The 15,762-nt window shown below is 38.7% G+C and overlaps 1 protein-coding gene across 4 annotated transcripts in view; it reads left to right on the forward strand.

The window, feature by feature from the left end:
- Window positions 1-15,762, forward strand: part of LOC145684331 (uncharacterized) — an 88,449-nt gene that overhangs the window by 56,218 nt on the left and 16,469 nt on the right. For all 4 annotated transcript variants that reach the window (XM_081756529.1, XM_081756530.1, XM_081756532.1 and 1 more), the window contains one exon: window positions 13,254-13,309. In XM_081756529.1, coding sequence (XP_081612655.1) covers window positions 13,254-13,309 — 56 coding nt within the window. The remainder of the gene's footprint in view (window positions 1-13,253; window positions 13,310-15,762) is intronic.

Below are 15,762 nucleotides of genomic sequence, written 5' to 3' on the forward strand. Positions count from 1 at the left end.
GGCCAGCCATGCTTTAAGTATTTCCTCTTCATACCATGAGAAATCCTGAGGTGATACCTTACATTTGGGTCCCAGGCTCTTTCCTTACCCCCTTACTCGGATAATGTGATCGACGATAAACATTATCCCTTATACGTTACGAGCTTAAGGCTGGGAGGTGGTGGATGCCAGTGATGCCCAGAAATATATATTCGCAATTTTGACGTAACCCTCCTTACATTGTTGATATTGACCTGACCTCGTTTACTTTAGTGTTATGTTCTTGTAGTCATGCTATGAAAGTTTGTTCCTAATTCCTCCATTTGTCTTCCTTTAGTTGCAGATAGATCATGGCCGCTCCATTAGAAGTTTGCACCAAAAAGGAACTATGAGGTGATCCGGTTTTTGTGGTCGGAAGTAGGGATGGCCACATTTTCTGGAAAAACGGAAAATATTTTTTTCCGGAAAAACGAAAGACGGAAAATTTTCCGGAAAAACGGAAAATGTGATTTTCGGAAACCGGAAAACTTTTTCCTGAAATGGACATTCCTAGTCGAAAGGTGTCAGGGACCAGACGATGTTCCACTTCATGAATAGTCTCTCGTCTAACAGAACCATGTCACGTGCACGCTCAACGTTGTCATTATTTGTGATCGTAGAAAGTCGTCCGGGTCTTTCCTCGTGCGTCCGACCGCACTGCTCGTTGTTCCTCTTTGAGTCAAACTTCTAATGGAGCGACGACCATGATCTATCTGCAACAAAAGGAAGATAAATGGAGGAAATAGGATCAAACTTTCATAGCATGACCAGAACAACATAACAATAAAAGAAACAAGGATAGTGGATAAGTATGAACAATTTAAGAAGAGTTATAGCTACATTGCTGATAATTTTTGACTTGCCCTCGTATATATAAAAATAAAATTTTACTTTAACGCTGTAAGCTAAAGGAGACGGGTGATTAATGAAATTGAATGATTGTGACAGAATTGGTGGAAAGAGAAAACTCACGCGAACGGTGTTTGTCCACCACAAAGTTCACTTGGCGCGAGCTGGGATCGAACCAGGGATCCTACACACCAGAGGTGAACACTCTACCACTCGAAGGCCTCACGAACACAATGTTCTTCACTACAAACTCACATGGTCCGGGATCGAACCTGAGACAGTACTAATCTACCTTCTTCCTTCCCATACGAACATTTGCTGACTACTTTTCAACTGAAAATGAAATCTTTCAGTTTTACGTCCCATGGTTATGCCAGCTAGGCTAAAGGAGACTGTGATAATGAGAAATGAACGCAATGGTGGAGTGAAGAAAGTGAGAGGAAACGGGAGAACTCCGAGAAAACTCACGCGAACGGTGTTTGTCCACCACAAAGTCCACTTGGCACGGTGTTTGTCCACACCAGAGGTGGACACTACCCCTGAGCCACCGTGGCGGCCCCTTTTTAACTGAAGATACAGTCACTCATTGGTAAGAGTCCTCAGTTGTAGTTCGAGAAGTTACTGGTCTCATGCCTAACCGTTTGAGGTTGTGGGCAGTACAACTTCTCCGTGGGGCGCTCCACTTTATTTATTTATTTATTTATTTTATTTATTTCACTAATTATTTCATACTTCAGTTTCATTGATTATTCGTCTCTCGTCATGGAACTTAGCACTACAGATTTAATTTAATTTCTTGTTTCCTTATCCAAAGATTTCCAAAATAAGCATATCTTGTTTAAAAAGGCTTCTTTCTTTTTTTCATTTCTACGCTTGCTTTTGTTTCTGACGTGTTCTTCCCTCTCTTCCCTATGGTTGATACAGTTGGACATTGTCTCTCAAATTTTAATTTCGCCCTTTTCTTTTCAGTTTTGGGAAAACTTTTCAATCGTTCGAGATATCGATTTTTCCTTTGTTTAAAAACCTTTCTAAATCGAAAGTAAAAATTCTAATAAATACCATAAACGCCCTGAATATGTGCGTTTCTTTCTCTCTTTAGTAACCATTTCTTCGTATTGGCATAATTTCTAATACAGTCGTCAAAAGAGAATCTGGAGGGTACATGTGTATCTCATTGTGCAGAACTTGGGGTCCATGAAAGGTGAAGAAGATTCGGAAGTGTATCGCCGTTATGAGCGTCTTAAAAAAAATAATAATAATACTAAACAAAATATCGGTATTAAGCTGAGTGCCCCCAAGTATCTGCAAATTATTTTGTGCAGTAATTTTTGCCTTGTAATTTTTTTCAGGAGATTTCTGCAGATATTTAAAAAAAAAATACAAAGGGGAAAGAACAGAACTATACAAAAAGAATCTGAACAAAAGTTTGAGAAGCAAAGTAATTTAGATACAGTTGCATATGAAATAGAATAAGGACAAATTCTTAATTACATTTTTATAATGCGAGTCGTGTCCGGAAAGTAAGTACCGTTTGAAAAAAAACAATAAAACAGGTTTGTTCAAGCCAAATTTATTTTTGCATAAAAGAGCACACCTTAAACTATTTTTGGACATAGTTTCGACCAGTGTTCAAACACTTGTCATAGCAGGTGACCAACTTGCCAAACCTGTTTCCGTTTTTTTTTTCTTTTTCTTTCTTTCTTCAAAACGGTATTTACTTTCCGGACACGCCTCGTAGTAATAACATAAGTAATATTAAGAATAATGACAGTTTGAAGAAAGCTGTCATATTAAAGCATAGAGGTTATACTTAGATATTAAGTTTCACGCTATTTTATTTCAGTTTTTCCCAAAATAACTAGAACAAGAAAAATTAAAAGCGTCTTTGAAGGAAAAAGTAGTAGAGAATATTAAACTGCAGTGATTGTATTTTGGGATGTGTGAGTTTATAGCTGAGAAATAAGCCAATAAAAATACTGATTTATTTTCTCAGATGTAAACATTATGTAGGAAAAGAAAAAAAAAAAAACAATTGGGTTTTGTTCTCTTTACATTCTCCGAGTATCAATTTCTCCTTTTTTTATTTATTTATTTTTTTTTTTTGTTATTTAGGGAAAAACATGGTTGTATTTTATTAGTGCCGATTTTTTAGTCATAATACACGAGTTGTAAAAATCAAATTGATAGATCACCTAAGTGTAGAGCCTAACAGAAGTGCTGTATGTATGAAAATACACTAAAAATATCCTAAAATCACTGGGTGTTTACTGTATACTCTGTTTCTGTGTAATTTTATATTGAAGAACTTCGCTGAAACTCTTCTATTGAACAGATAGAATAATCATAAGGATATAGCTTGAAGTAATTTTAATTGTACAGCCCGCAGCAAAAAAACCTGCAACATGAACATTTAAGTTTATTGTGAAACGACGAAGTCTTCTGTTCCAAACTAAATGTGCAGGGGAGGACGCCGAGGTTTCTCCTGGCGTGATTCGACCCACTTAGACGTTATGTTGATTCCCTGCGCTATTAGGCATAGTTTCACAATAAACTTACATGCTAATGTTGCAGGTTTTTTGCTGCGGACTGTATAATAAAATAAAACTATTTTACCTTGTTCCTCTTTCTTTTCCTAAGCGGATTATTTATCTTGTTCCATTAATTTCTGCAAATTTTATCTGGGCTTCCAGCTTACTGGCAAGTTATGTATGAATTTTCATCATTTTATGATTCTAGCAGTGAAGGTTGAACAAATAAATTAAGTGCTTTCACAATTTTGGTGTGAATTGTAGGTAGTTAAGAAAGAAGATGGAAAAAATTTGGGAGATTCGTGCCTATATATGTACTATAAGCTGTAAGCTCCGATGAAGTTCGCAGAAGATTAAGCAGCTGAAACATAGGCAAAATAAATTGATCCGAATACGTAAAAAGCAGTTCAGGGTGAAATAGTTTCATTATACTAGTATAAGTTACGTAAAAATGCCATCAATAATTTTAGTTGTAGTACAGTATGTTTTTTGTCATGATCATGATAACATAGTACATTAGAGAAACTAGAGCTTTGAGTGGAAGTGTAATAATTACAGGTCTTTTCTTTTTCCACTACTTGAGATATGTAACCTTGCCAATACTTCCTCAGAAAGCACGATCGGTTAGGTCCTTTAATTTAGATTAGCTCCCTCGTGGCTAAGCGGTTAGAGTATGCTCCTTTCGCGTGGGAGACGCTAGTTCGATTCCCGGCAGGAGCTCATGTTCGGATTCCATGTTAATCAGTAGGTTCCGTCTCATATAGCCTCGCTGGTGAAAAGGATGTTAAAATCAACTCTCTTATTTGAGTTTTATTCTCTTATTTGAAAATCCGAGGTAAATTACTGAACTTCTTGTTAGGACTCTATCGAAAATAACTATCAACATTGGTGGCGCTGGTAGGCACGGGCCATGCAGCTGAAAGTGAGTCCACGCAGTCTGCGGGTTAGTTGGCAAGTTGTACTTCGCTGCTGTAGCGTGTTGCATGCCGTGTGAGGAGTTGCAGGGGCTGTGGGACGAATTCCGAGGAAAGTGAAGTGCAAAATTGTGCACATATGGTGTTCCCAAAAAGGAGTCACCTACAGTCCGATAGCAAAATAGGTGAAAGTGCATCATGCAAGTGTGAAAGTTGTTATTGAAAAATTTGGTAATCATTTTACTTTTACAGATTTGCCGAGATCGGGGCGAAAAAAGGGTGCACGTAACCCAAAACTGGACCAAAAACTGGTGAGGTTAATCAAACAAAATCCATCATTATCTGTTCGCGATTTAGCGAAAAAGGCAGGTACTACGATCGCAATGGTTCAAAGAATCAAAACTAGGAATAATTTGAAAAAGTTTGTTGCATAAGTTTTGTATAAAGTTTTCTTGCATAAAGTTTTTTTTTTTTTTTTTTTTTTTTTTTTTTTTTTTTTTTTTAATAATGTGCAAGTCATTGTGCAAAATAAAGTAATCCTGCTCAGTTGAGATGCTTGCGCCTTCTGCTGACTCGCAAACTTTCACTCGTATGTCAGCTAAAACCAAATCATGGAGTTTATCGATGATTTCGGGTGTTACAGCTGATTTCGGAGCTCCATCTTCAATGCTTGTTCTGACACATTTAAATTCATTTACCAAAAATCGAATAATTTCATAAGAACATGAGTAACCCAGTATAGGTAAAATCATCTTATGTATTTTCTTTGCTGTTCCTCCCTTTCAGAAAAAGAGCTTCTTCATGGCTAAGCAGTTAGTGTACGCGCCTTTTGTGTGGGATACTCAGGTTCGATTCCCGGCGGAAGCTTATGTGGTTCGGATTCCACGTTAATCAGTAGGTTCACGTCTCATGTAGCCTCGCTGCTGAAACGGACACTAAACTGAGAATCAACTCAAATGAACTCCCTTTCAGAAAAAGAATTGAATCACATCACGAATTCCAGTTTTATTTATTTATTTATTTATTTGTGTTTTTTACTGTTACTCGAAACTCTTCTGGTTAAGTAACTATCAAACATCAAATTACTGCCAGAATGACTTCAGACTACGTATTATGTATTCATAGAAAGGAAACTTTGTGACTACATATACAGATGAGTATAGCGCCATCTGCTAGTATGCGAACCAAGTTATATTTATCAAACTGCCCTCGTATTGTAGTATGTTAACAAAGCAGTAGAACGCTATTTGTAGGGTAGTTGTTATTGGAAGTGAAAGAACAAACGGGGAAATTGGTAAGGTTACGTAACGCTGAACCAAATTTCATAATATATAATTGTCACCAGACGTGATGCAATTACTAGAAAAGACGTGTAAACTGAGATGAGCATGTCTGTCGTATGAAAATACAGTGTTAACCTCGATTTACGAATATCTTGGCCTGCGAATAATACAGGTTGCGAGTGAAATATATTGTACAATTACCTTCTCTAGATAGAAGTTAGAGGAAATTAACACTTGGGATACGGCTTTCTCGCATAATCTTTATTATAAAAGTTTGTTACAATACAATATAACAGAGAATCACTATAAGTGTGGTCCTAAAACCAATAAAATCCACGAAGTAGTGAGGGTAAATAGGTGTCCCAAGGCTCAGGCAGCCAAGGGACAGATTTTCACAAAACTCCAGGCAAGTTAAGTGGAAGTGGGTTAGAATTCTCAGTGTTCCAGGCAAGCAAAGATAGGTTAGGGAAGGAGAACAACAGAACTCCACGCAAGCTTGGTGGTTGCTGTAAGGAATCTCTTACAGCTCCACCCAAGCTAAGAGAGGGGTTGAGTTCCCGTAAAGCTCCAGGCAAGCTAGGTGCGCAGTAGACCTCAGAGCTCCAGGCAAGCTAAGAAATTGGAGTTATCTAGCCGAAATTGATGTCGATTGAGGCGATGCATGGAGTTTTATACCTTCTGAACAGCGGTAGCGCTGGCTTTCCTCTTGTCACATCACGCAAGTGAGGCGTGGATTCCTGTCGTCTGCTCCTCCTAGTAGTCGTAGTAGAACACGTGATGTTTACCAAATAAAAGCACGTATTCGTGTTTATAAATACAGACCACGTGTAGGATATTACAGTATTCGAAAAAAAAAATCAGCTTGCGGACGAGTATTGAACAGACTAACGACAAGGCATGACAAAAATCAGCTTTAAAGGCATCGCTTTCCGCTAAGCGCACAGCTTTGTACTCTTTCACTCTGTATGTGTACATTCTTGGCTATAATTTGAGTGTGAAATTTCTCTTCATTTGTTTCATTGGTTTATTTATTATACGTACTGTATTTGTTATTATTTGTGAAATAAATTATTGATAAAATATAATTTGCAAATAGATTTTTAAGGAGTTACGTTTACCAAGTAAAACTCCTTCATATATTATGTATTTACCCTGTCTGTCCGTGTGTCCGTCAGTCCAGAAGACAAAAAAAAATCTCAAAGACTTACTAGATGGATCACCATCAATTTTGTCCACGATGTAGAGGTCAAAAGTTAGGAATGAAGTTCGCTGTCAACCATTTCTGGTTTTAACATTGATCTGCTTAAGCAGAAACAAGAAGATAACAAGTAGCTTTTTTTTTTTAAATTTATTTTGCGTTCTAAAAATAGGTACTCTCTTTTCTCTTAACTCTCTGTTCAAACCGAAAGTGACAGATGAACAGCTTCCCGTTTTTAACGTTCATCGTTATAGAGTAAAAACTGAAAGAGCGAGGAGATGTTTTCTGCAACCAGTCAAGCGTCCCAAGATTATATTCTGTCGCCACTTTATTATCTCTACTAAAATTAGAAGTGGTAGAAATCACCCTTCTGATTTCAATATTGAGAAAATATCATGCCATATAAACCAAACTTATTTACGTAGTGTACACTTCTACTTGTTTAATATTTTTGTGGAGTCTTCGTAATTTTATGAGGAAAAACTGATCGGCAAACGTTCGAAGATGCAAGTAACTTTTCTAGAACGAACTAATCATAAGTCAGAAGTATTATTGTGTACTGTAGGTGCATAAAATATGGGGTGAAAACTTTAAGGGAATAGTATTTTCGCAGGCCAAGATAATATGAGGTAGGTGATAGTCCTGACTGGTTGGAATTGGCACAGAATATTAATCTTCGGCGATCTTTTGGTTATGATGATGTTGAGTCCGTCCATTCTTTAACGTATTGAGCCTTTTTTATTTTTTGAGAGACAGAATTTAAGTTCCGTTTAGTACTTAGTTTTTCACATCCTTTATTTTTAGAACTGAACAATATCGTAATAAGACGTTTCAAGGTTATTTACTTAAGAATAATGTAATAGTTAGAACTTAAGTTTGAGAAAAGTATTTGGAGTCTCGCTACCTCATTAGTTATATGCTGTACCTTATAAATTAGATTTAATGGAATGCTCGCATATACTTTTGTTACTACGAGGGTGGTTTAGAAAGTAATGCCTCCAAGGTGCAGGACCATGCCGTGGAAAATCAGCGCCCGGAGCGAGAATATACGACGGCGCCCCCATACATATATTCCAAGCAATTTTTCCTATCTTTTTTCCTTTTTTCTTCCGGATTTTTCGACACCCGGGGCCGTCGCCGCCCCCCTTCCCATGGCACGGCCCTTCCACGGTGATACCTTTGTGTTTGACAACCAACAGTGATACAACTATCAGTGGAAAGCTTACAGTGTCAGTTACAAATGCTGGCATCATTTTCACCATAGTCCCTGTTACGGCCAACGCGAAACAGGGTTTTTCATGCCGCCAGTGAAGAATTGTGGTAGCTACTGGCGACACAATTACCGAACTGCTGCTTCCATCTCCGCGTCATAACTATAGCGTTGGCCTTTAATGTAATCCTTAAGTGTGGGGAAGAGCCAAAAGTCGCAGGGTGCAAGATCCAGACTATAGACAGGATGAGGCAGAATGTCAGCAACACGTAGCTAGCAGATGAGACAACTTTGTTTTTTTTTGGGGGGGGACGGTGGAGAGGACGTGTGGGGTACTCCGGCGATGAACGTTCCTGGGCGCACAACCGTCCTCAGTCTGAGATTTAGTGACAGCCCGCTGTTTCAGCCGGACGTCACCACTGGATGTCATCCATTGTTCCATTGCTCTGGAACGAGAAGAGATAGGAGCTTAAACATCAGTGCATTAATGATAAACAGTTCAGAATGTTTGCAGTATTATTGACTAAGTAGTGAGCTTGGAGGCATTACTTTCTGAATCACCCCGTACAGTGTGAAAGGGTTTTGCTTTTCATTTATTGTATTTATTAAGTTATTTTTATCGAGGTCCGAAGAAAAAAACTGTATGGTAGGAAAAGCACATTTAAATCTGAAATTTAATATGATTGTCGTTAAGTCATTCCAAGCTTTATTTGATGGTTTGATTGTCATTAATCCCTCGCTGCTGGTCTAATAGTTTGTGTGCATGTCTCTGGTGCACTGGATCCCGGGTTCGGTTCCTGGTGAGAGATTGTTGAAATTTGAACGCATTACGTGATTTGGATTCCATCTTAAACTGTGACTTCACGTCTCAGTGTTGAAAGAGAGAAATCAGGTGTGAAGAAAGTATTTTCTTACCTATTTCTGAAAAACTATTTCCTTGGAGTGACTTAAGAGGTTTGTGCTGTACAGAAGAAAGAAAGATAAAATGAGTAGTATTAATGTTATACCGACAAGGAATGCTTCCCAATTGAAAACCGATGTAGAAAATCTAAATAGTACTACTTCCATCCTGTAAGATGTAACATTTTCCAAAATTGTAGCTCTTGATGGCCATATTATTATTCCCAACATTATTAGCGTAGAGTGGAATAAAATGTCTAAAGATGTCATATATAGTTTATAGATCTCAGTAAACGGAATAGAGTAGTATGGGTAAATCTATTCTCATGCATATTTTTCGAGAAATCAGTAAAAACTAATTATATACTGTGTAGCCATTCGTCACCAGACATTCCTCAAACATGCTTGGGATCGTATGTACACGTCATACAACCTATAAAAGGCGTTGCTGATTGAAAATACACTCACATCAGCTACAGTAGCCAATATGGACAGACGGCACGAACTTAGTGAGGCGGAAAGAGGGATGATGATTTGAGCCCAAAGGTTTGGACATTCGACCCATGACATTTCCAACAAATTTCAGATAGCTCGGTCGACATTAAGTAATGATATCGTAAAGTGGAAGCGAGAGGGTGTTATGACATGACAGCCCAGGCCGATCAAAGCGAAAATATTAACAGATTGTGACCGTCAATGCTTGAAACTTGTGGTGAAGTCAAACTCGAAAGCATTGTTAAGAGGTGGTGGTACAGACGTTTCGACCGGCTTTCAAATAGCGCTGCAAGTGGTCGCCAAAAGATCGCCATACTTGGTAAGCCGCATATCACAGCCCGCAGTGCGACCCGTCGTTTAGAGTGATGCAAGCAACGCCACTATTGTGCTCTCGGAACAATGGAAATGCACCCTATGAAGTGATGAATCACGCTACCAGATGCGGCGATCCGGTGGACGTATGTGGATGTAGCGTTTGCCCAGATAACACTGTGTACAAGACTGTCGTACCGATATTGAAATTCGGGGAGGAAGGCATCATGGTGTGGTCCTTCATTTCGTGGTATGGTCTTGGTCCTTTTGTTCTAGTTCGGGGAAACATGAATGCCGAAGAATACCAAACAATTCTACATTACCGACATTAGGGACACAATTCGGTATTGACCCATAACCTATTTCAGCATACCAATACTCCGTGGCATACGATAGGCATTATAAAGAGGTGGTTCGAGGACGTAGGTATGGCAACACTTGATTGACCAGCCCAAAATCCGGATCTCAGCCTCATTGAACACACTTGGGACGAGTTGGAGCTACTTTTGTGAGCCAGGGCATGTCGCTCGAAAAACACCACTGAGCTGTTTGCCGCTTTGCACGATGCACCCGTGGACACATATCGCAAATTGATGGAAAATCTTTCTCGAAAGGTTGCGGACATCATTGTGGCAAGAGGTGGCCCTACAAGATACTGCTATAGTGATGGGAGATTGGATTAACGTACTGATATGAGTGTCCGGTGACGAATGGCAACGTAGTGTAGATATAAATAGATAAAATTTTGTTAACCTGAAAGTTCATACTGCCCTGTAACCACGCCACCTAAGATGAAACTGATCTTGAGATACATATTCGCCAAGATTTTCATTGCGAGTAAGAGAACAGTATACTGTTTGGGTAATGACAGGTAGCCTAAAATTATTATTAACTTTTAGAACTTTAATTTCTATTCAGCTGTTACATTGTGCAAAGATTCAACATACTGAGTGCATAAAATCAATGTATTCACACTTTGAAGTGATATAGAAAATTCATTTTCCAAACCGTGAGGTTAAATTTCTTGGAAAAGTAAGACTACTGTACAATTTGAAAAGTATGTTAAGTAGCTCGAATCGAAAGTAAGAAGTCCCAGTGAATTGCTTCCTATTCAATCCCTGATCCATTTCTGACATTTGTGAAAGTACATCATTATATTTCCAGTCCTCTTCCCTACTTCGGGCACACTAGGCACGAGTCCTTCTTGTGCGAACTAGGAGAAGGAATGTAATGAATGGTACGGAACCTTGTAGAGGGACCAAGTCCTATTGCGGTAACTGCAAAGTTAATCATTCCAGTCGGTTTAGGGGCTGTCCAGCCTTTCAGAAGGAGAAACTTATCTGAGAGCTCATGATTATTTGACAAATACCCGTTATTGATGCGAAAAACGGTCGAGAAAACACTTCTACCTCGCACCCGATTGCGTTTGCATCTGGGTTCTCGGAAATCTCTTTCAACCCAAGCAACTGAGTTTCTATCCAAACAGAACTCCTACAGTGTACAACCAAAAACCTTAGCCACTATACAGAGCGAAAAGTCCAAAGGTAGTTTGCTGTGGTGTTTTCAAGATAACACTACTACATCGTCACTCGCCATACATCGCTGGTATGAAACTCAGCCAGCATATCATCTTAACAACCCTATCCTTTCTCAGAAAACCGACATCTCCGTCAGTTCACAAGCTAATTCTAGTTTCACTGAAATCGGATATGGTGGAGAATGGTAATTGAGTTACGAGACAAGGTTTGCCTCAGACTTTTGTCTCTTTAAATATGACGCTTCTTCAATGCATCATCATCGGCTTCAGCAGTCACCTTGAGGAATTGCATCATCTGATCTCTGATCACTCAGTGATAGGTGTGTTTGCAGGAAACTCATTTTTTTTTCACCATGGCCTCTCTTTATCTCACTACACGTCTGCAAATGCGATAAGTCCACTGATATGTTGGCGGTATAGACATGATGTATTGGACGCCTTTCATTCTTAGTATATAAACATAGGTTGCCTGCTGAAAGGAGTTGCAGAATGAGTTTAAGTGACCTATATTATAATCGGAAGTCATAAATTTACCCCCTTCGGTTCAGTATTGAAAGCCCATAATGTGGAAATCTACCGTAGTTTCAGAAAAGTTTTAGCATTAGGATAAAGAAATTTAGTCTGTCATCCGGGCTCTAGTGATAACACTTATGAGTAACATTTAATACAATGTTAATGTTATTTCTTTGATTATTTACGAACCTGCAAAGCTATTGGATATATATCTTAAATTTCTAACATTGTGTGAACTCAACGAGCTTTATTACGTCGTATTTTTATTGTTTAGGGCCATTCAGAGCTACAATTTTGGAGAAAATAAGACCTTAAGAGTCTGACATACTAAAAATAATACAAAATTTACCATTTTTCTTCTGCTTGTTTTTCGTAAGTGAAAGGAGATAATGAAATGCAACTTACCACAATCATAGATAATATTATTCTACAACAGCAAATATGAACCTTAAGAATTTTCAGTGTTGCCAACCATAGAAGCTACAGTGTTACCAGAATAACATTTCCACCAAACTCTAAGTTAAAGCAGAGACTAAAGGAACGAACTCAGCTGCATTTGATTACGTATTCATGCTGTCTTGGTATCCTGTGTGAACTACTTTTTAAATAATAGTTGTATTTAGTCTGTAATAAACAAAATAGTTTTAACATACAATTATTAAAATTAAATAATGTTATTTACAAAGTAGTTCACAGGATTCCAAGACATCATGATACGTAATGAAATGTAGTTGAGTTCGTTCCTACAGATACTGCCTTAACTTAGATTTTAGGGGAAAATTTATTCTAGCAACACTGTAATTTCTATGCATAACAATACTGAAAATTCTTCAGGTTCATATTTTCTGTTGTAGAATAATATCTATGATCATAGTAAATTGTATTTCATTATCTCCTTTCACTTATGATAAATTTTGTAATATTTGTAGTATATTAGGCTCTTAAAGGGTCGTACTAAATCTACTTCGGCTCTTCCGCTGATCTAGTGGCTAGCGCGTGCGGCTTGAAGTTCCGGGTTCTATTACCGGTGGGAGAGCATTAATTTGAATGTATTAAAGTGGTTCGTGGTCCATCCTGAAAAGAAACCAGTGTAGATTTCAACAAATAAATAAGTAAACTTAGTTTACATATTTTCTAAGTGCATTTTATAGTTGGAAAGCATTTCCGGTGAACCGCAGGGTAGCAAAAGTGCTAAATTAATGTGATGGATGTTACCTTTAGTATACCATGAGCTCTTTGTAATAACAAAGGTGTAACTTAACGTATTATATAGTGAAATTAGTAGTATAATTTCAGATTGCTATAATATTGTGTCGAAAAATTTCAAAACCTAATTGTTCTAGTCTCCGTTTCGTATGTTTTGGTGCTAGTGTGTCTTACAAGGTAATTAGAGAGTACTTAAATAATAGCTTAAGAAGTGAGAAGTTAATTTTATATAGATTAAATATATAGAATTCTGTTTATTTACTTATTGTATTTGTTTTGTTTCATTGAAGCATTCGGAAAACCTCGGAAATCGAAATCTTGAAGAGGAGGCAAGATGCGGCGTTAGGTGAGTAATTTAAGTTAGTATTACAAGGATTAGTCATAAGTCTTGCAATATTTCCACCACTCATACCAGGCGCGTGTATACGTCGTGATCGGTCGTAAGCACAAGGGGAAATTGGCCCAAGAGGTAGTGTGGCAAGCGGACCTTTTAGCACGGAGGACACGCTACTCTGCCAGTCTTTTCAGCATCTTCTAATACTATTGACGATGAGTGCTCAACAACGTCTGATATGTGTGAACTCTTGCTGAGAGTTCAAACTCAGACATAAACACTGCGGCGGCATTCCAAAACAGTTGTCATGCGAAACGGGAAGGTGCAGTGAAGCCGCATGGAAACTCTTTGGTCCAGAAATTGTGTGCATGTTGTAAGAATGTCGAGGTTAAACCAAGATCTGGCCGCCCCAGAGTAACAAATTGAGGTCCTACGACGCTCCATTGAGAAAAATTCATCCACCAGCATATAACAAATGTTAAATCAACTGGGTATGTGCCAGTTCACTGTAGTATACCACCTTCACGAGCTTGGGAATACCATCAGAAGCTGTTGCATTGTGCCACATGAATTGACCCCAGCTCAGGCCTAGAGGAGAGTGAACAGTGTCGGCAACTGCTGCCAAATCCGCGTTTCCTGAAACACATTGCCACATGCGACAAACAGCGAGTATTATTTTTTGAAAATCTGAATGTGCAAAGATAGTGGTTCAGCAAGGGCTAACTTCCAGAACTGGTCGTCAAACAAGACCGTTTCGAGCATAAATCATACTTTGTGTGATACAACTATGAGGAAGTAATATACTTCGAGATCGTTCCTGACGGTCGTACGTCAGTGCCAGTGTTCATGCTGAACAGTTGGAGCAAATGTATGCTGCACTACGCCAAAAAATATCCTGCATTGGTAAACGAAAGCGCGCCCTGTTGCAAAAGCATAACGCGAAACTGTACTTAGCTCGAAATATATAACATAACTTGATGGCATCAAACGTGACACATCCCGCTTTGTAGCCCTGACGTTGCACTTTATGATTACTACCTGTTACGGTCCATGGCGTACTTTCTGAAATCACGATAATTCATCAGTCAGCAGGAGGTGGAAACAGCACTTAACTGACTTCTTTGCTTCTAAGAGCAAGGTGTGATGTCGATGTGGTATCGAGGAACTGGCATGAAGGTGGCTGCAGCGAGTTCAACACGAGTGGGGACTATATTTGGAATGTTGACCTGCTTTTGTGGTACTGTAATAAATACAAGTATGTTTTATATAAAAATATTGCAAGACTTACGACTCTTCCTTGTATTACATTTGTTTAAGGGCATTCACTAGAGCGAGATTAAACTACCGCTTATTTTAGAATTTTTCTGTAATATCTTCAAAACAAATAAAAATACTCAAAAAGCAGACACGTAGTGAACTAGATAATACGATTTTGCGTGTGATATCTTTATCACAATTAACCTATCTGCTTTTGGTATGTCGCTATTTACAGAACCCGCAAAAAAATTATAAATCTATCTACAGTTGCAAATCGAAAGCAGATAGATGAGTTGTGATAACGGTATCACATGCAAAATCGTATTGTCTAGTTCACTACGTTTCTGCTTTTCGAATATTTTTTATTTGTTTTGAAGATATTACAGAAAAACTCTAAAATTAACGGTTGTTTAATTTCGCTGTAGTGAAGACCCTTAAGACGTATGTATAGGCTGATACTTTATCTTTTTTTTCTTTTATTTCTTGTCCTTCATTTGACTTTTTTTTAAAAAAATGTATATCACAGGGACACTATATCGGGTTTGTCCATAAAGTTATGAGACTGGCCGCTGCGCGGCGCTCCAGTCGCCAGCAGCGCGCTCCCCAGCGGGCGGATTTGTGGTGGGGGTTGTAAACTAAGCAACGCACCGAGCGGCAGTCGCGCCCGAGATCTGACGCAGTGACGATCATGCGTGTCGCCAAAGCTGTTTCTGAGTTTTCATCACTCCGGAACGAACCGTCAACTCCGTTTTCTATAAAGAAGTCCTTGTGCGCCTGCACAGAACCGTCAAACGGAAACGATCGTAGATTGCCGATCGCTGGAAGCTCCACCACAACGCTCTAGCCCACACCGTCTTCGTTGTGACCACCTACCTGGCCCGAATAAGGTTTGCAATCTTGCTGCAACCACCGTACAGACCCGAGGTGAGCCCACCAGTGTTCCCAAAGCTCTAGAAAGCTCGACTCTCAAGGAGACTATTTTGAAGAATTTTAACAATGCATATCGATCGAATATATATATATATATATACAGGGTGGTAGGTAACTCCACCGACGAACTTTGGGAGGTGATTCCTTATACGAAGTGAAAGAAAAAAGTTCTAATAAACATGGGCCGAAACATGCCTCCTTTCAGAGTTATGAACCGCCGAAAAATCGAAAAATCACGTTTCGAAACGCCCTGTCTCAGAAACTATAGGACCTATCCC

The sequence above is a fragment of the Thermobia domestica genome, chromosome 4 (genome assembly GCF_964235325.1).
Source record: "Thermobia domestica chromosome 4, izTheDome1.hap1.1, whole genome shotgun sequence".
NCBI classification, from domain to species: domain Eukaryota; kingdom Metazoa; phylum Arthropoda; class Insecta; order Zygentoma; family Lepismatidae; genus Thermobia; species Thermobia domestica.